The 22,903-nt window shown below is 55.7% G+C and overlaps 1 protein-coding gene across 20 annotated transcripts in view; it reads right to left on the reverse strand.

The window, feature by feature from the left end:
* NFASC (neurofascin) overlaps positions 1-22,903 on the reverse strand; it is a 187,774-nt gene that overhangs the window by 7,490 nt on the left and 157,381 nt on the right. For 9 of the 20 annotated variants that reach the window (XM_084865810.1, XM_084865804.1, XM_084865807.1 and 6 more), the window contains 6 exons: positions 21,940-21,954; positions 16,672-16,896; positions 13,051-13,215; positions 11,792-11,938; positions 4,075-4,206; positions 1,853-1,922 (listed from right to left, as the gene is read on the reverse strand). In XM_084865810.1, the coding sequence (XP_084721936.1) occupies positions 1,853-1,922; positions 4,075-4,206; positions 11,792-11,938; positions 13,051-13,215; positions 16,672-16,896; positions 21,940-21,954 (754 nt within the window). Of the gene's footprint in view, positions 1-1,852; positions 1,923-4,074; positions 4,207-11,791; positions 11,939-13,050; positions 13,216-16,671; positions 16,897-21,939; positions 21,955-22,903 lie in introns of those variants that run through there. The other 11 variants (XM_084865808.1, XM_084865803.1, XM_084865806.1 and 8 more) reach the window with 6 other exon arrangements.

Raw genomic sequence — 22,903 nt, forward strand, 5'->3', positions numbered from 1 at the left:
CGAGTGCGGGAAGCAGGGCTCACCTTTTGAGACCTAGCAGAGTTCTTATAAATTTGAAGATCTAAATTGGTTTTATTAATCGACTCACAAATTGGGCTGCATCCCATCTAGCAAGTAGATTCTTACCCCGCCTCCAGGCTCTCTCACAGGCTTTCCCTCCCCAGCACTCCCCCACCCACCGAAACACGAGGTTGTGTCTGTGACGAGGGGATTGCAGGCGCCGAAGGAACATGTGGCCCCTGGACAGGAAAGGGAGACCCTGTCTGGGTGGGAGGCAGGGAAGAGGACCCCGGTCCGGAAGGGACAGACCTCTCGAAGGGAAGATGAGAGAAGCCAGAATGACGGGGGACCCTGCTCCAGCCGCCTGTCAGCCTACCTTCCAAGAACCCTTCGAGGACAGGCAGACAGGGAGGGGGAGGCAGAGGGAGCCCCAGCGAGAGGTGCTCTTTTTGCCCCGGGCCTGTGCGCCTAGAAACCTGTCTTTCCCTCTGACGTATTCATGTCAACCCTTTCCCAGTTTAGGACTCTTGGACTCAGCCCAGTAGGGGATCTAGGATGAATGCTGCAGACCCACCCCCTCCCCAGCCAAAGCTGGGATGTGTGCGTGCACATGGGGGTGCGTGGTCCGTGCATGTTTATCCAGCATTGGTGGGGCAGGAGTGGGTGGGGAGGAGGCAGGGGTTTTGCCCACCAGCTTTGGCGTCTGGGGGAGGAGAGGTGCCTGTGCAAACACATTCTCCTAGCACAGGCTGCCCGGTCCGAGTCTGAGGGCCTCACCCTCCTCGGTGGCTACACTGAGGATCTGGGGGAGAGGGAGCCCACGAGGGTCCTGAGGACCATCGGGAGGGGCCTCTCCTGCCTGCCCTTTGGGAGGCTTATGAGGATATTGGATGGACGTCATCCTTAAGCCGCCAGACAGGCTCCAGTGTGGGCAGGAACTCTGCTGCCCATTGATCTGCTCTGCGTGCCAGAGTGGCGGAGGCCCAGGGAGGGATAAGGGGGTCAGAGGAGGACAGTGATGACCTGGCCCGGAGAGTGACTGGCTGCGGTGGGGAAGGAGGGCTCTGATGAGAGCGTGTCCTCTCGCCCCACCACACAGTGTTCAACTCAAAATACACGCACCGTCAAAACAGGCAGATTGCCACTCTGCTGAGCCAGACACGAAGGCCTGTCCAGACCTGAGAAGGAGCATGGGGTAAGACAAGGGCAATATCTGGGTGCTGGGCCCCTGGCCTCCCAGCTCTGCCACGAGCTCACTAAGTGGCGAATGCGAGAGTCCGGGCCCCAGTCCTCTCATTTGGGACAGTCCCTGGGCCAGATGCTTCTCTAAGGCCTATTTCAGCCTCCAGCCCAGAAATATTGTCCAAGTTCATGAGGAAAAGGCCTAGGACACCCTGCCCCACTACCACCCGTGCCCTTTACCCCTCACCTAGCCCACCCTTCAGGACAATCTAGCTTCCCCAGGGCATTATCTTCAGGGTTGGAATGGGGTGTAGGCAGTGAGGGAGCCGAGAGCCCAGCTCACTTCATAACACAGAGGCCCCCGGGCTTGTTTTCAGAGTAAAAAGCTGGGAACACGTGTAAAGAGCCTGATCGATCTCAGCTGTGCAGCTGACTGATAAGGGGCCGTGCATGTGTGTCGGGCAGTGTGGGGGCAGCCTCGTTCGGCACAATCAGGATGAGCAGGTGCTGCCGGGACAGAGGTGACCGCCCAATGGGCGATGGGGAGGACCTCAGCCCAGTGGCCGTCAGCCAAGCCCCACTGCTGAGGGGAGGGCCCTGCTCAGGGCAGCGAGGACAGCCACCCGACAGGGGGCACGGCGCACCTCCAGGAGCCAAGGAGGCCACCCACCTGTAGTCGAATGAGCCATCTTCTTCTTTGGGGTCTTCGGGGCCCAGGGGAACATCCTTCTTTTCTCGCACTTGGTCAGAAAGAGAAGCAAAGACACAGGCATGAGGACCGATGTGTCTCTCTCTGAGGGGCCCTGACCACCAAGCCAGGAGACACCTCCTTCGGGTTCATTCTCCCTTTCAACAGGACACAGCAATGCCTCCTTGTTCTTGCTTCCACATTGAATCAGCTGCCAAGATGATTCTGTTCCCTCCCCCTCCTCCTCCTTCCACCCCAGGGTAGTGGTCAGCAAACTCATTAGTCAACAGAGCCAAATATCAACAGTACATGATTGAAATTTCTTTTGAGAGCCATATTTTTTAAACTTAAACTTCTTTTAACACCACTTCTTCAAAATAGACTCGCCCAGACCGTGGTGTTTTGTGGAAGAGCCACACTCAAGGGGCCAGAGAGCCACAGTTTGCTGACCACTGCCCCAGGGGCTTCCTTACATCTCTACCCACAACTAAATGCTCCTCCCCATGGCCCCCACCCCTCTTCCTGAGGTCTTCCCTAAACACCACATGGGTGAAACCCTCTCTTTGGCACCTTCCTTACTCTGCTCTGTGTTGTAGTTGTGTTTCTTACTCCGGTGACAAATGCCAGTTCTGTCCCTGAGGGTGGGCCACCGTGTGCTTCTCCAAAGCTCCCCCCCATCCAGGAGTTTGCAAGGCCCCCTCCCTCCACCTCTGCGATTTGAAAACACCCACCACGGCCCTGTCTTGTGCTGTGCTCCTCCTTCCCTGCCCGCTGACATGCCCTTGAGGGGGAGATGCTTTCCTTCTAGAATCCTTAGCACCCAGCACAGAGCCTGGCACCCAGCAAGTCATGAAGGAATGGCTCTTTATCCTTTTTGGGATGTAAAGGATAAGCACCCCCATTTTAGGGGAGGAAAACAGGCGTTGAGGTGAGGAACATGTCACGTAACCCATTGGCAACAGAGTCTAGAGTGCAGACGAGGGCCCAGGCGCCATGGTCCTGGTGCCCTCGGCTTTCTACGGGGCCCCTTTCTCATGGACAAAGGAAGGCTGGGCGTCCACCCGAGGAGTTAGTTCTTCAGGGGGTCCAGCTCCTTTTGAAACAGGGATGTGAACTCAGTAAGGCCGCCCATCTCCCTAACTCTGGCTTCCTCTCTTACAGAAGAGAAACAGTCCCAACACAGCGCAGCAGCGTGAAAGGAACATCCTTCACCGGAACAAGAATGAGGACTTCCTGCCCTGCCTCACTGCAAGGAGGGGCACAGCGCTCCCGAGTCCCGGGGTCTGCGGGGCGGGGGCCGGGGAAGGAGGAAGTGCCTGCTCTCTGAGTGTGGGTGGGTCCTGGAGGAGGGTGTGTTCTCCAGGATGGAGACAAGCAGGCACTGGGAGCACGGGGTGTGTGTAGTCGCCGGGGCATTGGGGGCAAGGGACAGTTTCACTCTCAGGGTCATCCGTTACCCTGACTCCTGTCACCCAGCCCAATCCATCGCAGACAGAGGGCTGTCCTGCCTCTTGGAAAACTGTTTCCAGAAACAAGAACGCCAGAGGTCCTTGTCCTTGGTTTGTCTGGGCTGGAGGATCTTGAGGCCCACAGAAGAGAAATTCCCCCTTTGGGAAGCCCAAAGCCCTTGAAGGGCGAGGAGGCACCCTGTCAATCCAGCCCCTCAGCCTCTGCCTGCTGCCCATGTGGGAGCTGCTGTCCTGTTAGGATGTCTGCCATGGCGTCCAGATGTCTGCCATGGCGTCCTAACCGCGCCAACAGCCCAACGCTGCAGCCTCTCTCCTGGCCATGCTGCTTCTGTCCAGACCCTCCTCACTACCCTCTCTCTCACGATTACAGCATATACCTCTCTTCCTTCTTCTTGGACACGGGGTTCTAATGAGATTCGGCCTGAAAAGAGCCAATTTACCGAGCAGATGGATGGATGGTGAGTCAGGGAAGGAGGGTCATGCTTCACGGAGACCAGCGCTCCTCCGGTGCCCTCTCTGGAGCTGCCTGGACCGCTCCACCCGCCCAACTCAAGCAACTTAATTAACTCAAGAGCTTTCCGGCAGGTCTGAGATGCACAGAACAGACAAGAGGATTGCTTCTTGGCTAGCGTTCGGCTCACTGAGAACAGAGCCCCCCGATTTGGCAAGGGACCTGGTGACTCACAGGAAAGCTCGCTGGCCAGTCCCCAAGCCCCCTCCTTGGACACAGCCTACCTGGGTACTTGCCACCGCGGCTCCTCTTGATGAAACAGACGATGAGCAGGATCAGCACCAGGAGGGCTATGGCGCACATGAGCCCGATGAACCAGCCCTGGGTGGAGATGTCGGCCCGGTTGTTGGTGTAAGCTGCAGGAGGGGAGGCCAGAGCAAACACGTGAAGGACTTTGCATGGGCGAGGGTGAGGAGGGAGAGGTGAGGAAAGCACTTCAGCTATTTCCCATCGATGGCATTCCTAGAGCCTCATGCCACCATCTAGCAGCCCTCTGGCCCAAACTATGCGATACGGAGACAAAGAAAAAAAATAATTAAGGAGCCAAGGTCAAAAGGTTGGAAAAGAGGCAGAGGAAAGGGGTGGGGGGTTGGGAGCAGAATAAGCAGCAGAAGGTGGGTAGGCCCTTTAGGAAGGAAGGCTTCCTAAGGATGAGGCATGGCATCTGTGCAAACCACATGCTGGGCACAGCCTGGCGGGGGTTGAGGAAAGGCCAGGGATAGGCCCGGACAGGCCACAGAGGTTCGATTCCCATGAGTGAGCCTGGGTGAGGAAACGAAGCCTGGGTGTCACCCACCAGAAAACAGGGCGTGATCACAATGCAACCCCCCCTTATAAGAACACAGGCCCAGAGCAGCGGGTTGGGCATGGTGTAGTGCCAGGACACCCTTGTTTTCTCACGTGTCCCCAACTGGATCACGTGCTCCCTGACAGCAAAGACAGTCCTGCGTCAGTATCCCAGGTGGCTGGCGGCGAGGTTGGGCCATGCGTTCAGCACACTCCAAACCACTTCCACACGTGAGGATCGCCCCCCACCTCCCTAGCTGTGACTTGCCCCCTGCCTTCCCCTGTGACGGGAGTCTCCCTCTGTCCCTGCCTGGAGTACGGAGAGACCTGTCTCCAGGTGGACAGACTCCTGTGTGATTGGAGGCCCACGTGGGTGATAGGCGTTGAGGCATGTGATGGTGTCCTGAGGGCCCAATGGCTGCAGCTAGGGCTCAGGAGGGGGTGTGGGTTGGGTAGGAGCCACTGGCTATTCTCCTTTCTATGGAATGAAGAGCAAAAGTGACCCCTCCTGAGATGCAGCCTACATGGAAACCAAGATCCAGAGGAGAGGAAGGATCTGAGAGCTCGTGGAGTCAGAGCCCAGGCTCAAGGCCTCCTGGGGAGGAGCTCAGGGAGCAGGGAGAGTGCTCCAAAGTCTATCAAGTGCTGCTCTGTGCAGCAGGTGCCTGGACACCATCGCACCCTTTGCTCCTCTAGGACTGAGAACTGTCTTCTCAGCACCGTGCCAAGGACATTGTGCCAAGAGGGTCTCAATCAATGGTGAAGACCTCTAATCGACGGCTGCCATGCCCTCTGAGCCCTGGCTGCCCGGGGAGAAGCAGGTGGGTTCCGTCGAACATGGCTCATTACCCTGATCTATGCACACTGTGGGGGCAGCTCCCATCCCTGCTTCTACTCCTGTTCCTACAGGCCAACCTTACAGAGTCAGAGAGACCCTCCCCATGCCCCCATAGGACCAAATCACCTCCTGCTTAGCCTCCAACACGTCTCATTCCTGAGGAAAGTCCCGTTCCTTATCTGGACCCTTCAGGTCCCATCCAGCTGGCCCTGGCTGCCTCTCTAGTCCTAGTTCCTACCATGCTCTCCTCACTCTACACTCACACCAGGCACTCTCATTCCTGCCCAGGGCCTTTGCTCTGTCTTCAGATCTGTCTGTGCCAATGCCATCTTCTCAGAAAGGCCTTCCTGCACCTTCCAGCTAAAGCAAGTCCCTCTGCCTGACCCAGGCACGCGGACACTCTAACTTATCCTCTTCGTAGCACTTATCACCGTTTGATAGTCACACACAAGTCCCTCTTATCAGCAGGAAATATGTTCCAAGACCCCCAGTGGATGCCCGAGACGGTGGATAGAACCAAACCCTATGGTTTTTCCTATCTATACATAACCTACGATGAAGCTTAATTTATAAATTAGACACCACAAGACATTGACAACTAATAAATAGGACAATTATAACATACTATAATAAAAGTTATGTGAATGTGTTCTCTCTCAAAGTATCTTATTGTACTGCATTCACCTTTTTCGTGATGAAGTGAGATGATAAATGCTTCCTCATGACTTAATGTTAGGTTCTACTGACCTACATGTCAGGAGGAGGATCATCTACTTTGGGCAATCCTGGAGCATCAAGCCATGATGGTGTGGATGGTGGGATGTCAGGAGCGGGCATTGCCGATGGCTGGGGAAATTTAGTATTTCCAGATTGCAGTGGAATTCACATAAGGGCAGACTACTATATTACTACCACTCACAGTTTTCACTTGGAAGCACTTTTGTGGCTAAGCTCTAAGTACTTTCCCAGCTCTAAGTACTCTCTGATATATCCCTCACAACCCCATAAAGTGGGTTTGCATTATTATCCCCACTTTATAGGTGAGGACTGAGGCCCTGAGGTTAGTGATTTACTCAAGGTCACTGAGCTAGTAAGGTGTAGAGTTAAGAAGTGACCCCAGTCTGTGCTCTTTCCCACTCTAGTCCTTCTCCCCAGAAGGTAAGCTCCTTGCAGGAGGGACTGTCTGGTTCAGGGCTGGCTCCCCAGTGCTAGGACAGAGCCTTACACACCAACCTCCACTTCCTTCCCTCCAATCAGCCCACTCACCCTCTCTGGGCCTGATGGGGCCTCTGCTGACCTTAAACTCCTCTGTCCTTCCTTTTGCCACCCATTCCTGTACCAACTCAATTCCAGATGTGGGGCTCCTTGGCCATTTCTGCATTTTTTCTGCTCCTGCCTGCTGGAGGAAGAGGCAGACCCAGGCCCATCTCAGATTCATGTGTCATGTTTCAACGCTCCTGGCAATCTCTTTACTCTCTTCCACTGCTCCTCCCAAACTGCTCCCCTGACATCACCCGACAACCTGGTCAGTGTTGACGCCACGTACTCCACCCTGGAGGCCGGTGAAATCTCCCTGCCGTCCCTGTTCCTGTGTCAGACAGGCTTTCTCTCTGTCCTCGGAAGCTACTTCCCCCTCAGCTGTGGGACCCACGCCTCACTTCCTTGGCAGCTCAATCCTGAAAGGATTGCTGAAAACCCTGACATTTTCAATTTCCTCTTCTTTGCAAGCTCTCTCCCCCCTCCCTTCTGCTGTTACCAGAAAGTAAGCTGAAGCTTCCTGTATCTTAAAAATAAAAAACCCTGAGGAACCTGCCAAGCCTTTCAGCCCATGCACTGCCCTTTTATAGGTAAACTCAATCTTCCCTTGTCTCCAGTTCCTGCCAACTCCTTTTCCCAAAAACAAGCCAACTTCAAGTCCCTCTGTGCTCGGCGCTTCATCTGCCCCCATGGAGTGGCTCTTTCTCAAACCTACCTTTGCATCCTTGACTGGTACCTTCACTGGCAATCCTTCTATTCATCTCTCATGGCCCTCCAGCCAGTTCCACCCCATAAGCCCAGCACTTCCACATAACAGCTCCTTGAATGGCCCATTTGCTTGAAATTCATCATGTCTCCTGCCCCTCCCTGCCCCCTGCTTCTGCCAGTGGCTTCACCATTCTCCCTATCTCTTCGGGCTATCATGTCTCCTTCCAAAGTGTCTCTCCTGTTCCCCTCACTGTTCCATTCCAGACTGTCTCACCCTCTGCCTGTGAGATCCCAAGGACCCGATGACCATTATGCTGTATGTTCCTAGGACACTACCATGAGGCCTGGCCTCCCATGTGCTCTGGCCTTCCCTCCCTGCATCTTTCCCAGCCTGCCCAAGAGCATCTGCACTGCCATCCCTCTTGCTCTCCTTCATTCTACCCTCCTTCTGGAATCTTCCCTTCTTCCAGCCAACACCAGTCTCTGAACTCCATTTACTTCAGGCAACGTAACATTTAATTGCCCTCTTTCCTGGGTCCTGCTTTCCAAGGATCCCATGAAAACTTTGGGAGCAGGGGAGTTCTTTGAGCCCCTAGTACCATGGTCAGCAAGCTGCAGCTCCTGAGCCATATGCAGCTCTTTGGCCCCTTGAATGTGGCTCTTCCACAAAATACCATGGTCTGGGTGAGTCTATTTTGAAGAAGTGGCATTAGGAGAAGTTTAAGTTAAAAAAATTGGGCTCTCAAAAGAAATTTCAATCTCTGTACTGTTGATATTTGGCTCTGTTGACTAATGAGTTTGCCAACCACTGCCCTAGTTCTTAGATGCTGCTGCTCACATAACAAGTAGTCAGTGACTACTTATTAATGACCAATTTAATCCTAATATGAACAGCTTTTGTTTCTGCCCCGATATTGCCAGGGGTCACAGGAATATTGGCTGGACCGAGAGCCACACCTGGGTGCTGGGATGAAGGAATCGCGTCCGCCTGTGTTTGGATGAGGTCTCCACCTGCTGCAGAGAAGCTGTCTGCATGTCCTCAGTGGCCTGTTTGCTCCGCCATCGTCCCGATGCTGGTTTGGATACAAGCTGAGAGCCGTCTCTACAAGAAACCCCCTTCCCCTGGGGACAAAGTCACCGTTCCAGGGCAAGTGGCCATGGGGGCGAGGTGGAGAGCAGGTGCAGCTTCTCATTCCTGACTTCACCTTGCAAAGCTCAAATGTTACCTTTTGTCCTTACAAAAAATGGCCAAAGAACTTTCTATGAAGTTTGGACACAGAAGGCTGTTCAAAACTAAGGGGGTTTTGTAACTATGTGTGATGATGGATGTTAATTAAACATTGCGGTAGTCATGATGCAATATATACATGTAACAGATCATTAGGTTGTACACCGAAAACTAAGTAATCAATGTTATGTGCCGATGGTATCTCCATTAGAAAAAAGCAAACCCAAGCCAAGTGGGATCTGGGGTGAGGTGGGCTGCCCCAGTGCCCCTTACCGTGGACCAGAAACCACAGGCTGTCTTCCACACACACCCTGCAACCCCACTCAGAACAGCATGTCAGCTGCAAGGTAGACCATTCCCATGACTCCTAATGGACTGGGAGGAGTGTGGTTTGGCTACGGAAGAGAGGGCAGCCACTCAAGGATGGCAGGAGAATTGTGTTTCAGAAATAAGGATAGATGAATAAATATAATAGGGATGGACTGTCTTCAAATGCAATTTGGCTTGGCTGCTTTCACAGAAGCATCGGCTTACACCTCTCCATTCCCACTCGTCCTGTCCTTGGTCTCTCCCAAACATAGCAGAGATGAGGCAGGCTCAGTTAGGGCTCCTAATGTCCCTCCTTCCCTGACATCAGCATCTACCACACTACTGCCTCACCCCATGCTGTGCTCCCACTCCCGCCCCCCACCCCCCATGATGGAAGAGCTGACTGGCCTCTTAGAGTCCAGGACTGTGTGCGTTGGTAGCCCCTTGGGCCTCTTTGACTTCAAGAGCTCCAAGGAGATGGCTGACTTCCCATGTGGGATCTTGTGGTGAGGCTCAGGGAGCCTGTCACACCCCCCATGGTCTTCCTCCACCTCCTTCCTGAACCACCAGAGCATGTCTGAATCTGTGGACTAAAGCGATGGCCTGTGGTTGCCTAAGTGACCAGTGGTCAGGTCCAGAGATGCTCATAAACTCTCTTTGATGAGACACAGGAACCTGGGGGACTGTGTGGATGGGGTCCACCCATAGGAAACACTATATTTTCAAAAGACCTGGACATACTCACAGGCACACATGAACTTTAGAAAGTGATGGTATTTTTTCCCGTGTAATTTCCACATAGTGACTCCCAGACGGCCAGGGAGGCACGTGAGCATTCTGCTCAGAGCCAGGGTCCTGCATTCCGACTCCAGCTTAAAGGGGCCCTTGGGGAACGTGTAGGTGCTGAGTGTCTCACTCGCTCTGAAAGCAAGCTATCGGGACCAGCCTCTTCCAGCCAACCACAGGAAAAGAGAAGCGAACATTCAACTCAATGCTCAGAAGTGGATTATCAATCATCCTTTTTTCCCTGTCCTATGAGTTTAATACCCCAAGCAGACTGGGACATCCCTGAGGACAGGGCCTGGTCCTTTTCCCCGGCTCTCCCAACCCTCCCCACAGCACAGAGAGCCTCACGCTGAAGCCGGCTGCGCAGTGTCTGCAGCATCCCCAGGACAGAACCCAATCCTCGAGTCTCATCTTTGCTTCCTGCCTCTGAGCGGGACTCAATTTCATAATGAAGCCACATCAATGCATGCACTAGTGGGTAACAGCTTGGGACCCCGACTGGGCCAGCCAGAGTCCAGCCACCTGCTCCGCTTCGTCAACTGTCCAGTTCCCTGGTCTGTCTCCAGGACACCCTGGCCGCTCCCAGACATCCTGCCTGAGTTGGCCTGGCTAGCTTCAAGTGGACAGCTGGACACTCAGACTCCCTGGATTTTAAAAAAAATATATTTATTTTCATTGATGAGAGAGAGAGAGAGAGAGAGAGAGAGAGAGAGAGAGAGAGAGAGAGAGAGAAACATTGATGTGAGAGAGAAACATCAATTGATTGTCTCCCATATGCACCCCAACCAGGGATTAAACCCACAACCTGTATATGCTCTGACTGGGAATCAAACCATCAACCTTCTGGTGCTGGGATGATGCTCAACCAAATGAGTCACATAGGCCAGCAAGACTCCCTGAGTCTTGATAGCACAAATATATGCAGGACAGAGAGGATGACAGGACACCCAGACCAGGAGGGACCGAGCTGGAAAGGGTGGAGCCAGACATTGATACAGATCGGCAGTGACCCACAGACGCAAGCTGCCAGGAACAGCCTTGCCAGCCAGGCCCGGGAAGAGTAATGAATATTTAAGTCAACGTACAGAGTTCATATAAATCATCGTGGCATCTTTTCCCCTGTCCTCGTGTCTACTAACCTGCATCTGATTAGGGCATCCCTGGGGGGCAGAGACGGGTTCTTTCATCTGTCTCCCCACCCCCACATCCCCTGTCCCAGCAGGGCTTAGCATACCACCTACCTGCCTGATTTTAAAGATATACACAGACAAGCACGTGCCCACACGGCTCCAGTCTGCAGCTATCTGCCTTGCAGAGATGTCTGAGCCTCAGGCCCTTTCCTGAGCCCCGCCGGCCTGCTCATGGGCCCCTGAAGACCCTTCTCCACCCCCGGCTGACGCCCCTTTACAGCCAGGAGGATCCGAATCCTGGGAAGTGTCTTCCCCGCCCCCAGCAGGACAAATGGCCAATCACTTTTAAGCCACAACAAACTTAGGACCAAAATTAAACCCAAACAACCCGGGTCACCAACACATTTTGGAGTTTTGAACAGCAGATGACAGTGGCAAGGCGAGAACACATATGGGGAGCCTTGGTTCAGTTCTTGGAGAGATTTCTGGGTCAAGGCCCCTGGAAGACCCTGTCCCCTCATCCCACGGGCAGGAAGCCAGCTCAGGGCCCACAGCACAGGGTCTAACAGGCTCCAGCAGCCCCACACCCACCGCGGAGACCAAGTGTGCCACAGACCCCGCCCTTTTGTTCGGAGCGCAGGGAAACAACGGTGGCGCCTCGTCCCTCAGTCTGTTTCCCGGATCCCCACAGGTCCCCACAGGGTCAGAAGCGCAGCTGCCTCTGCACGGTGCATGCACTTTTTGGCTCCTCCTGTCTTGCTGGGAGCTGCAGAGTGTAAGAGCTGAGACACGCCATGCAAGGTGGGGGATGGTGGGGAGGGCCCTCTTCCTGAGCGAGGAGAGGATGAGAGTGAAATGCCCATGCTGGCAGGGGACGGCCGGGCCGGATCCCCTCTCACCTGTCACAAAGGTGATGACGGTACTGCTGATGCCCTCGTTGTCCCGGGAATAAACGCGCAATGTGTATGTCATCCCGGGATAGAGGTCTGTCAGCTGTACAGGCTGGGCCTGGGCCTTAACAGGGACAGTTTTTTTCGTATGGTTGCCTGGGGAACAGAAACCTCAGTCAGCCGAGGGCCAGGCGTGAGGAGCTGGAGAGGCAGAGCCAGGCTCCTGCCACCTGCCGGAGGTAGGAAGCCTGGGAAGGGGCCAGGGGCCAGCGGGGCCAGGCCAGTGTGCAGACCGGGAGGTCCCCAGGCAGCTCCGACTCCAGCCTTCCACACAGTGCCAGCGCCTACATGACGGCCCTTCGGCAGGGAACCCTGTCCCCTCTCTCTCCTGGGGTTTTCCTTCCTCACCACAGCCTGCACACTAAAAATAGCCGACCTACTTCTGAAGAGGGTCAGAGGGCCAGATAGCATCTCACCGTGTGGAGAATTCAGGAGGAGTGAGTGCCGGGTACCTGGGGTGCAGGGTGGATGGGGTGGGAGGAAGCTGCAAAATTATGGACCGAACGCGGGATCCTGTGAATGTGAATCCCCTCCAACCAGAGAAGTAAGGGTTGCTTGTTTTCCCCTCAGAGATCTTTACGTGGCCAGCCCAGCAGGTTAGTTGGCTTACGTGCTTGAAGCACATGCCATAGAAGCCTACATGGAGGGCTGACCCCCCGCCCCCCAAACAGGGCCTTCACTCAGAGGCGGCAGATATCCTGATCGCTCTGCGGTTTAACCAATCTGCACATGGCCCCAGTGGGAACACCTCGACTCAGGCCATCGGTTCCCTGAGCCTAATGATTCTGGTCTGTGTCTGATGATGACCACTGGCATCCGTCTGAGCAAAGCACAGCTGTACCCCACGTCTGAACCGGCCCCACCTGTCTCATGGAGACACCAAGAAACATGGATTCGGAGCTAAGGAGACCCGTGCAGAGGTGAGACCTCGGAGGCTCTTCAGAACCCTCGACCTGGGCGGGAGGCGGATCGAGGGCCCCGTTACCCAGCGCCTCCCCAGCACATGCAACCCTAGACCTCACTAACGACTGCAGGAGCACCTTCTTTCTCCTCAGCCTGCTCCTCCCACCTCATTGCCATCTGAGCACAGGTCAACTCCATTGTCACCATGAAGCCAGGCTGAGAGGCCTCCGGGCCCGGGGAGTTCCCAGGACCTCTGTAACGGCACCTGCGCTACCCGCCGCCACCACCCGCACAGCAATGCTTACTGTCAATGTACTCAACCACAAAGTCAGTTCCGGGCCCGAGATTGTGCTTCCAGCTGATGTTGGCCCATTTACTGTTGGGGAGCACCGTGACGTTCCATATGGACTGCTCGTCGGGGGCTGAAGGGCGGGTTAGAAGAGGAGTTAGTGGTGAGGAGGGAGGCAGCGCTGGAGATAGAGAGACAAACAGACAGACAGACATGAGCAGCCAGGAAAGGAGAGTCAAAGTGGCTGTGCACAGGGCCTGACTGAGCTCTGAGCTGCAGCCTGGGTGGCCAGGCCAGAGGACGAGCAGGTGCAGTCGGAAGGATCCATATGTAGGAGGGCTAGAAACTGTCTGTGTCCACATAGAGGGGGCAGCTCACTCCCTTTTCAGGACACCGCTCACATCCACGGCAGAGAAAGGGGCCAGGAAAATGCAAGTTGGCTCAAGTGCAGACAGAGGGTTAGAAGGGTGCCCATCTCTTTCACTCTACAGGAAGGAGAGAGGGTATCTTTCAAAGTCACTCAAGGGTTATGGTGAGATATGCAGGAAGGACAGGACCAAGAATGGGAAAACCTTTCCGGGCTCCTAAAATGGGAGGAGGGTGGGAACCAGACAGGTGACTCTGGTCTGAGGAGCCCCCTGGCGTCATTCTTAGTCACCGAATCCCTGGGCCATGGAGAAAATGGCCTCAGGTTGACTCAGGGAGCTTGGGGTCTCAAGTAGAGGTAGTCTGAACCCTTCCTCTTCTCTTGTGGGCAAGGTGGGACCAAGAAAAGATCACCCCTTCTTCACACCCAACCCGCAGTGGTCCAGATACCAGAAGAATCCTGTGCTGTTGGCTTCTTAGCACCACAGTCTCAGAAACTCGATCTCCATGCAGCACAGAGACATTAATTATCTAGTTCCCGTGAGCTACTTTATCAAAGCCATCGTGCTGTCTGAAACCATCGCCTGTGGACAGGAGAAGGGTGCTAATCTTCACACGTAATCATTTTTTCAAGAGTCCCAGCAGTGTGATTACCTCATTTCCAAGCAAAGATTTAACAGTGGAGTAACTAGCATGAGGCCTTGTATTTCAAAGACTTTTACAACTATGGCTGCTGTATATTTTATTAGCATGCAAGGGGGCCCTGTCACCAGCTCCCTTGTCAAAAGTAAATGCATAGAGCACATGGGTGATGCATTTATTCATTATCTGTGTGACACATGACTGAATCTGCGGGCTGGGAAGTGATAAAAGGTCTGGTCGTCACTTCAAAGAAGTGCCTTCTCCACTACAAGCTTGTCAGCTGCCGGCTGCCCCAGGTGAATAGGATTCATGTCAGGTGAGAGACCAAGAAAGAGATTTCACTGATGGCCCCATTGGCATTCTCCATTGGAGGGGGGGAGGGCAGAAGGTAGGCTGCTTTACTTATCTTCCAGACGTTTCCTTTGTACTGGCTGCGTGAAGCAGCTACGAACCACTTTCCACTATTCCACATTCCGTGGAATCTCGTGGCTCTTGCTAGTGGGAATGAATTAGGATTAGGGGACTTGAATTTCCTCCTCCTCAACTCTGGGCCCTGGAAATAGCCCAGAGAATTGGGTTTAACAGTTTGGCCACTGATACAACATTGACTCAAACCTCACTGCCTTAAAGGTCACTGGAGCACTACTGGAGGAGGTCAAGGGATGGGAAACCAACACAATTTAGAGACGGGAGCTAGAGGAAGGCATGGCCATAGAGAGAGAACAAGATGGTGACCCCTGAAGAACTGACAAGCTCTCAGAAAGAAAGACCAAGAAGGAGAGCGATCCATTGCTAACGAAACAAGAAGGTCAGGGAGGTGGAGCATGGATTGTTCTGCTGGTGCCTAGAATGTGATACCTAGAATGTGAGAATTAGGGAGAATCCCTTGAAATCTGAAGGAGACGATTTTAGCCTGAAAAGTCCCATTTTAGCCTGAAAAAGTAAGCGCCTGGTCCTAAGATGAAAGATGTGACAAGGATGAGAATTTATTTCACAGATCCTGAACATCGGAGCCATTCTGCTGCATTAAGGGAAGTGAGGCCGCTTGAGGGCTGTCCCTAAGCTCCAAGGATAAGATGGGGGCATGGCCAGGCCCTTCGCAGCGCCCCTGGCAGTGAGAAGTCGGACAGTAGGAGGCCCGTGTGGCAGCAAGGCCAATCCTCCCAGAGGCAAGGTCCTGGTGGCCAATGAGACCCACTCCCCTTCCTCATCCTCATCTATCAGTTCTGTGGACACAAAGCTTCCAAGTGGGACACGAAGCCCCACTTTCATGCAAAAGACGCCTCACTGTGGGGCCCCAAAGGATCTCCATCACCAAATGCTGCTGGCAGCTTCTAACAGCCTAGCAGGCTTCTCCTCAGCCAATTATTTCCAAAAGAGTATGCATGTTGTTTAAAATCTGGGTCCTGCGCCTTTAAAGCAAGTCAGCGTTTTCAAGGTCTTGGGGGGAGGGGGAGGGGCATGTCAGCTATGAACCACTTGCCTCCCCTTACAGTTTACATAACTCCACGTGATTAAATCAAACTTGCAGTGTTTCCCAAAGAGTGGTACGTGTACCCCCAGGGGTACGGGAAGAGTTTGGTGGGGGTACGCGTTGCACCGGAGTTTGGTGGGGATATGCACTGCACCGTGCTTAGCTGCGCCTAATTCTACGTTCTCATGAGTACGAGGGGTGCTCAGCGTTACGAAAATTATAGGAGGGGTACACATATGTCAAAAGTTTGGGAAACGCTGCATTAAAGAAAACACATGTGGGCGAGGCCCCCGGCTCATGCCAAGAGAAGTGGGCAAGGTGGGAGGGACTGCCCGGGGCACAGCTGCTGGGAAGGGTCTGGGTGCTTCCCGCCAGCCCTCCGGCGGCATCACATGACCTTACAGTGGCCCAAGGCTCTGCCAGCTAGAGGCCCTCCCCTCCGTGGTAGAAGAGCGTTGGATGCTCGGCTCTTAGAAATATTGCCGGATTCCCAAGGGGTCTCCGTGTGTGGGAAGAACAGAGCTGCCGGCCTGGCAATGTAATGCAGGGACAGCACATATCCGGGCCCAGCAGGCCAGTCTGGGATCAATCCTTACCGGGCCCCCTGGAGAGAGTGTGCTCCCCCCGCCCTCCATGGAGGCACCGGGAGTGTGAGAGGGAAGCAGAGCACCTTGCGGCAATACTGTTTCCTGGAAGCTCTGACTCTTTAGGAGAAGGGTGTGTAAGTGTGACCTGGGGGAGAGGGGCCAGGGAGGGGCAGGGCTGTGGGAACAGCTCCCAGGCGTGGCCAGCCACTGCCCGCTCCTTGGCCCTCCCTGCTGCAAGGCTGGCTGTGACATGGCAGGGCAGGGAGCCTTCTTAGGACAGCTGTCCTTCCCCACATTCTCCCTCCTGGAGCGGCTCAGCCCTGAGCTGACTGCTTGGCATATGGTTGGAGGGACCCGGGGGTCCTGCCTGAGGAGTGTGGCCCTCTGTTCAAGGGCAGGGATCTGAGGCTAGGGCGAGGGGTACCCGGTGCCACTCGGCTACCAGGCTGACAATCCAGTTGTGTTTTCACAGTAGAAACAAAGGGAGGCGCTGGCCACCACGTCCCAGACCCCACCTGTCCGGCACGCCTGTGGGCAGAGGAACGGGAGCGTGGACAGCGGGCAGTACCGGATTCGTGTGTCTTAATCCTGGTGGTGGGAGGACTCTCCATGGTGGCGGCGGCAGTGGTGGTGGTAGTGGTAGTGGTGGCGACGGTGGTGGCGATGGTGGTAGGTGCGACGGTTGGGATGGTGGGGACTGTTGTGGCTTCGGTGGCGGCGGCAGTGGCAGTAGCATCGGTACTGCTCACCTCGCCCGTGGCGCCCACCGTGGTCGGGGGCAACGTGGGAGGAGCTGAGAGGAAAATGTAAAACAGCCGAGTCTGGTTGGTGTGGCTGTCGCCGCCTGGACACTGGGCCCCCGTGGCGTGCAAGGCAGGCAGCCCCGAGACGGACGGAGCTCGGGGGTCAGCGTGCGGAAGGACTGGGTCACCCGGATCCCAGGGAAAGGACACAGCCATGTGGCAGGAAGAGAATGAAGGCCCGAGCGTTTCATTTTCTTCTCCTGGTCTGTGTGGCTCAAAGCATCCAGCATGCATCCAGCCAAGGGCAGGGAAGAGGATTGGAAGGGACATGTACGGATCGCTTAGACCTCAAGGATGACGGCATGGGGTCCCGGGCCAGCGCCACCTGTGACAGGCCAAGCGGCACCATGTCGACCCAGACCCGGAGCCTGGCTTTGGAGTGGGGCAGACGGCTGGTTCCTATCCTACAGGAGCACCAGGAAGCCAGCCATTCCCGACCACTCACCCCAAATTACCTGCCCCCCACCTGCTGAGTTCCAATGCCGCCAGAGGATACACTTCATGCCTCTTCCCATCTCCGCCGTTGACCCTCCAGGCCTCTCCTTCCCTTTTCCGCCAGTGACTGTCCCCCCTCAGTTACCCTACTCCATTCTGGACGGCAATAACTGCCTTTCTCTCTAGGACATTTGGGGTCCAGGCACCCCATGTTCTTCCCTTCTGCATTAGAACAAGAGAGAGGGCATGGACGGAAGCACCTCCTCCCAGCCCACAGCAGACACAAATCAAATCGCAAGCGAGATACATGCTGTGTCTTCTTTTTTGCACAAATCGTCGGGGGCTTCCCATCTGTGCTAACTCATGCTCTCATCTTCCACCCAAAGCTCACCTTCCCCGGAGGCGAGCTCCTGGGGCTCAGTCTCTGTGTGGCCACATTTCCAAACGCCCTCTCCCTCTCCTCTCAGCTCCTCGAAGCTACTGCCCTTTAGGCCCCGTCCTGCTATGGCTGGAGGGTCTGATCTCTGTGGCCTGATCACAGTCCACCTGCTGGTGTGGATGCTAATGGGGCCGGGGCCGGATGTTAAGTCATTAGTAGGTAGCTCTAACTCCCAACGAATAGAGGTCCTGCCGCAAACCTCCGTACTACCCCCACCCTGCAAAAGGGGGCCAGGCCAGGAAGGGAGCCAGAAAGAAAACGGCCAGAGTGCTTTCCTTGGGGGAGAATAGAGATCCTAAGCTTTCTCAACAAGAGCCTTTTCATGCCCTGGGCCTCCAATGTGACAAGTGCCCCACAGAGGAGGGATTGTTCCCGAACCCCTTGTCACTTCCCTATTTGTAGCATCACAGGCATTGCTGGGCCCCGAGGGTGCTGACCACAGAAGCCACACTGGGCAGCTGACTCTAACACATTCCGGGGATTACTGGGCGGAGGCCAGGCTGACGGTGTGATGTCCCTCAAGCCCCACTCACCCCACAGACATCAGGAAGGCGTGTGGGGGGTGCGTGGGGTCATCTTCCTCTCACAGGCATTACCCAAGGACATATTCAGTCCCAGGTAGCCCCAACCTGGAAGGCTCAGCATTATAAAAGCTCAGCAGAAGGGATTTCATCTACCCGACCCACCAAGACAGACAGACAGACAGACACATCCATGGAACAGCCTGAGGCCCACCAGGCAAAGGTCGGCTCTCTCCCAGGCTGGGTCCTGGCAGCTCCCACGGCCATGGAAACCCATGGGCCACGAACACACAACCGCTCCTGCTGTTGGGAGGGTCCTCGAGAGGCATGGACCGCCCTGGCCAGGACTGCTCCAATTTGGTTCCTTAACAGTGTATTTTCTAAAAGTTTCTGGCAAATGTTCACAGGCCTCACTTTTCTATACTTATTTAAAAGGTGTCATTAAAAACACACCTTAACTGACTCCCTTTTAACTTAAATCATCCCACGCTGTGTAGCTCAGAGACCTGGGCCTCCCTGCCCACACACAGTGGGGTTACATTTCCCATGCTCTCCATACTCTCACGTGCCCCTTGGTCCTCGTGCAAGCAGAGCACATACACTCACACGCTCACGCTCACACGTGCACGCTCACACAGCCGGGCTCACGCATGCGACCCTGTGTGCCCCCGCGAGCGGCCTGAGAGGCGGGGATGCTGAGAGAGGCCGGGTTAGAGCGAGTTCTCCCTGGGCCTGTCGGTCAGAGACAAGATTGAAAAGGGCTTGAGGATGCTTCCACAGGGTCCCGCCCCTCCCTCTGATGGTCCCTTTGCCAAGAGGGACAGAAAGGAAGTGACTCTGATGATGGCTACCTGGTTGCCTTTCCTGGGCTCAGCGGCAACAGTCTCAGGAATCAGTGAGAGGGGACCCCGAGGGACGTGAGAGGGGAGGAATGATATGTTTCCCAGACATCACGGGAGTCACTTTGGCGGCTGCAACCTTAGCTGTCTGAGGTCACAACTGGCAAATAAGCACTCTGACCACCTGCTAGCTGTGTCTCCACTCCCATGGCTGGACAGGAGCACAGAGGCAAGGAGGGGCTCCGAGGGAAGGGCCAGAGGGTCAGGTGACTGAGTTTAGAGGAGGACAGAGGATCAGGTGAGTGAGTTTGGAGGAGCGACAGAGGGTCAGGTGAGTGAGCTTAGAGGAGTGACAAAGGGTCAGGTGAGCGAGTTTAGGGGTGTGTTCAGGGGAAAGGAGGAGGAGGGAGGAGAAGGAAGAAGGAAGGTTCCCCTGGGGAACATGTCCAGTGCTCAGGTCAACAGGGGTTCAGGTGGTGCCATGCCCTGGGGCAGGGGCGGGGTAGGGGACAGAAAGGAAATAAAGCCCAGGAGCGGGGTTTATGGACAGAGTGGCCCCAGTCTGGAAGACAAGTTGCTAGGATGTCACCTCCGGCCACAGCAGGCACTATGGGCTGGAGAACCACCTGGTCAGTGCTCAGTGGCGACCACCAGCCTGGCAACTGAGAAGGGGGATGGAGAACTGGGAGCCCAGGACCGCGACCTGAAGGCAGTGTCTACCTAACGGGGGGCCTGATGCACCCTGCAGGCAGCTCAGCCGTGGCCGAAGGTTTTCCTTCAGGTTCGGAGCAAATACCACCTAGAAAACTGAACCAAGACCCCAGGCCGCCTACCCAACAGTTACAGATCTCAGCTGAGTCAGAGATGAGAACAGCCTTTTCCAGACATTTCTAGGTGGAAGGTTCCAAAATGCCCACATGGTGCATGGCCCGCCTGGCCAAACCACAGATGGCCAGGACCGACAGGCAGCAGTCCCGAGAGACAGCAGATATGGGAGCATGAGAGGGATCATCTTCACCGGGTGGGACACCGACAGATCCGTTTGGGGAAAACCACCCAGGTTTGGTGAGGGTGAGAGGAAAGGGACAGTGGACTGGGCTCCATTGCCTGCTGCCTGCAGGCTATGCAGAGGTCCTTGCGCATGAAAAGCAGCGAACAGCTGGAGAGCCAGCACGGCTCCTTACAAAGAGCAGGGCCTCTATGACCATGTCCCACAGAAGCTGGAGTCTCAAAACACACTGACTGACGGACAGAGACCCTGCATCCACTCTGCACACCAGGAGCTTGGACCTTCTCTAGACGGAGTGCAAAGTGGGGCGTTTGGAATGACACCCATCCCCCCTTGCAACTGCCACTCTGGACAGGGGTGGCACAGACTGGCATGGATGCCCCATGAGCAAGGCAGACTCCCTGCCGCCAGGCCCACCTGCCTCCGGTCCCCGGGTGCCAGAATGGGATAGATGGGCCAGGAGCTGTTTGACTAATGAGCTTCTAGCTGGTTCTCTGGGCGGCCGCCCTGTCTCCGCCTCCCTCAGCCTGCTCAGGCTGAGCTGCCCTGAGCACCTGCCGAAATGGGCCCAGAAGAGACTCCTCTGCAGACGTGAATCGAGAAGTCAGAGCAACCCCCAGAGAACTGCAGGCGGGGAGCGGGATGGGAACACCCCCTTTCCCCCCCCCCCCCCAGATCTGGCTGACAAAACAAAGGCAAACTGAAGGAAGCAGGGTGCGCAACAGAAATAGAATCAACCTAAAATGGGGGTGGGGGTAAAGGCGGGAAGGTGGGCAGGAAACCAAATCGGGCAAGGTGGCCTCTTCCTAAACCAGCCCTCAGATTCCTCACACGTTCTCAGCTCTCCCCGCTGCCTGGAGCCTGAGGAGGCTCTGGCAAGCCCTGGCCCCACACATGAGGCCTTGTCCTCAGCCTCAGAGGCAGGGGAACGCACCTGGGTCTCCTGCCTAGTGTCTCCCACTGAGGAGAGGCCTTCTGCACTGACGCCCCCTCTGATGTTCCTCAAGCCCTCACAGGAGGACGGGAGAGGAGGAATTTGGCTTCTAAGCTGGGACCTGCCTGCCCAGTACCTCCCTTGTGTGCACCAACCTCCCTGGACAAGAATGGAGGCTGTGCTTAACGCTGAGCACTCTGAGAAGCTGGGCTGTGAAGGGTGAGGGCACCGTCAGCCCATGGCGCCCAGAGACTCCAGATCCTGGAGCACCTGCCTCTGTCCAAAGATACGCTCACTGGTTCTCACTGACCAGAACCCACAGGAGGTGGCAGAGCTGGTGCCGGGCCCCATGCAGCATGCAAGGCCAGCATGCACAGTGTCACCCTTTCAGGGCATGCAGCCGGACCAGAGGATGGGAGCTAGCTGTGCCCACCGGGGTGCAGCATGCCTTCTCGGGGCACAGGAGCCACCTGAAGACCGTGACCCTCTCTCTGGGCTCTGAGATGTGAAGCTGAGGCAAAGGCCCAGGTGGTGCAGGGAAGCCATCACTCAGCTTCAGAGAAGGCTGCCGCTCCAGAGAATAGGTGTGGGGCCCGTGAAGGGGAAAGGGGGGGGTCTTCTAAGTCATTGCCCTTCGCAACAGGGGGCAGATAAACAGGAAATGGAGGGATGAGCATGAGTTTGACTCCGGCGGCATCCTCTACACACATCCTCCTTGACAGTCCGGCTGCCCGACCCTGAAAGGGTGAGTCTGGCGCATGCTTTCTTCCGAGCCTCTCCCTCCTTCTCCGCCTTGGCTGGCCTCCACCTGGTACACCCCTTGCCATGCCCGTTACCTCCGCGGCTGGTACGGTACCTGCGGTTGGAGTAGCTTCAGAGCACAGCGCCCAAGATGGCCAGAGAGAGGGAGAAAGGATACGAGAGGGAAGAGAAAACAGATTACAGGTGAAACCACAGGACAACAGGCAGAGGAGGCTCTGGCTCAAACCTGACCAGAGAGAGTGTGGTCAGGTGCTGGCCACTGCCCTGAGGAGGCTGGCTAGTGTTCGGGGCTCATGTCCAACGCCAATGGGGTCTGGTTTGTTTCCACAGAAAACTTTCTACCTGGCTTTGGGAGGCTTTTCCAGTGCCCTCCGGTTCTACCTCTTCTCAAGGACTCTCACCTGAGAGGTGGTGACAGGCACAGGCCACCTAGAGAGCCATGTCCCTAGGCCTTTCATGGAGAGGCTGGCCGGCCTGGAGGCAGGAGGCTGGGTGACTCCCCCAGATGCCTGGGATTGAGGGTGCAGGTGGTGTATGTAGGAGGACACCATCCCCAGACAAAAGAATGGTTCTGGGATCTTAGCGGGGAGACGTTGGATAACACTGAGGTGGATGGGAGAAGGGGGGCATATTGGCTGAGTCCTCCTACACTCCCTCAGCCTGGGAAGGCCTGGGAGTGGGGACAGACCAGAGCCCCGAGGCCCCCGTCCTGCTCTGCTGCCCTGTTCTTTCCCACCAGCTGTGCTTTGTGAAATCAGACACCCAGCTATGGACGGAGCCCTAAAAGGAATCCCTGACTTTGCTGCAAATCCCTGACTGGAGAAGAAGGTCTTTGTCCCCGTCGCTGGGGGCTGGGGAACTTTCCCTGGTGGTCCCTGGGCTGGACAATGGGTCTTTATCCGAGTTCCATCCCGGGCGGGAGATGGGGAGGAGAAGAGGCTCTCCTGATGTATCTCCTTCGAGCTAAGTAAGCAAGCTAGTGATCGCCTCTGGTCGGGCTGGCACTTACGGGACCACTTACCCAAGCCCCCTGGCCCCAATAAACCACCCAATGGGGC

The sequence above is a fragment of the Pipistrellus hanaki genome (assembly GCF_964339955.1).
Source record: "Pipistrellus hanaki genome assembly, chromosome: 18".
Classification (NCBI taxonomy): domain Eukaryota; kingdom Metazoa; phylum Chordata; class Mammalia; order Chiroptera; family Vespertilionidae; genus Pipistrellus; species Pipistrellus hanaki.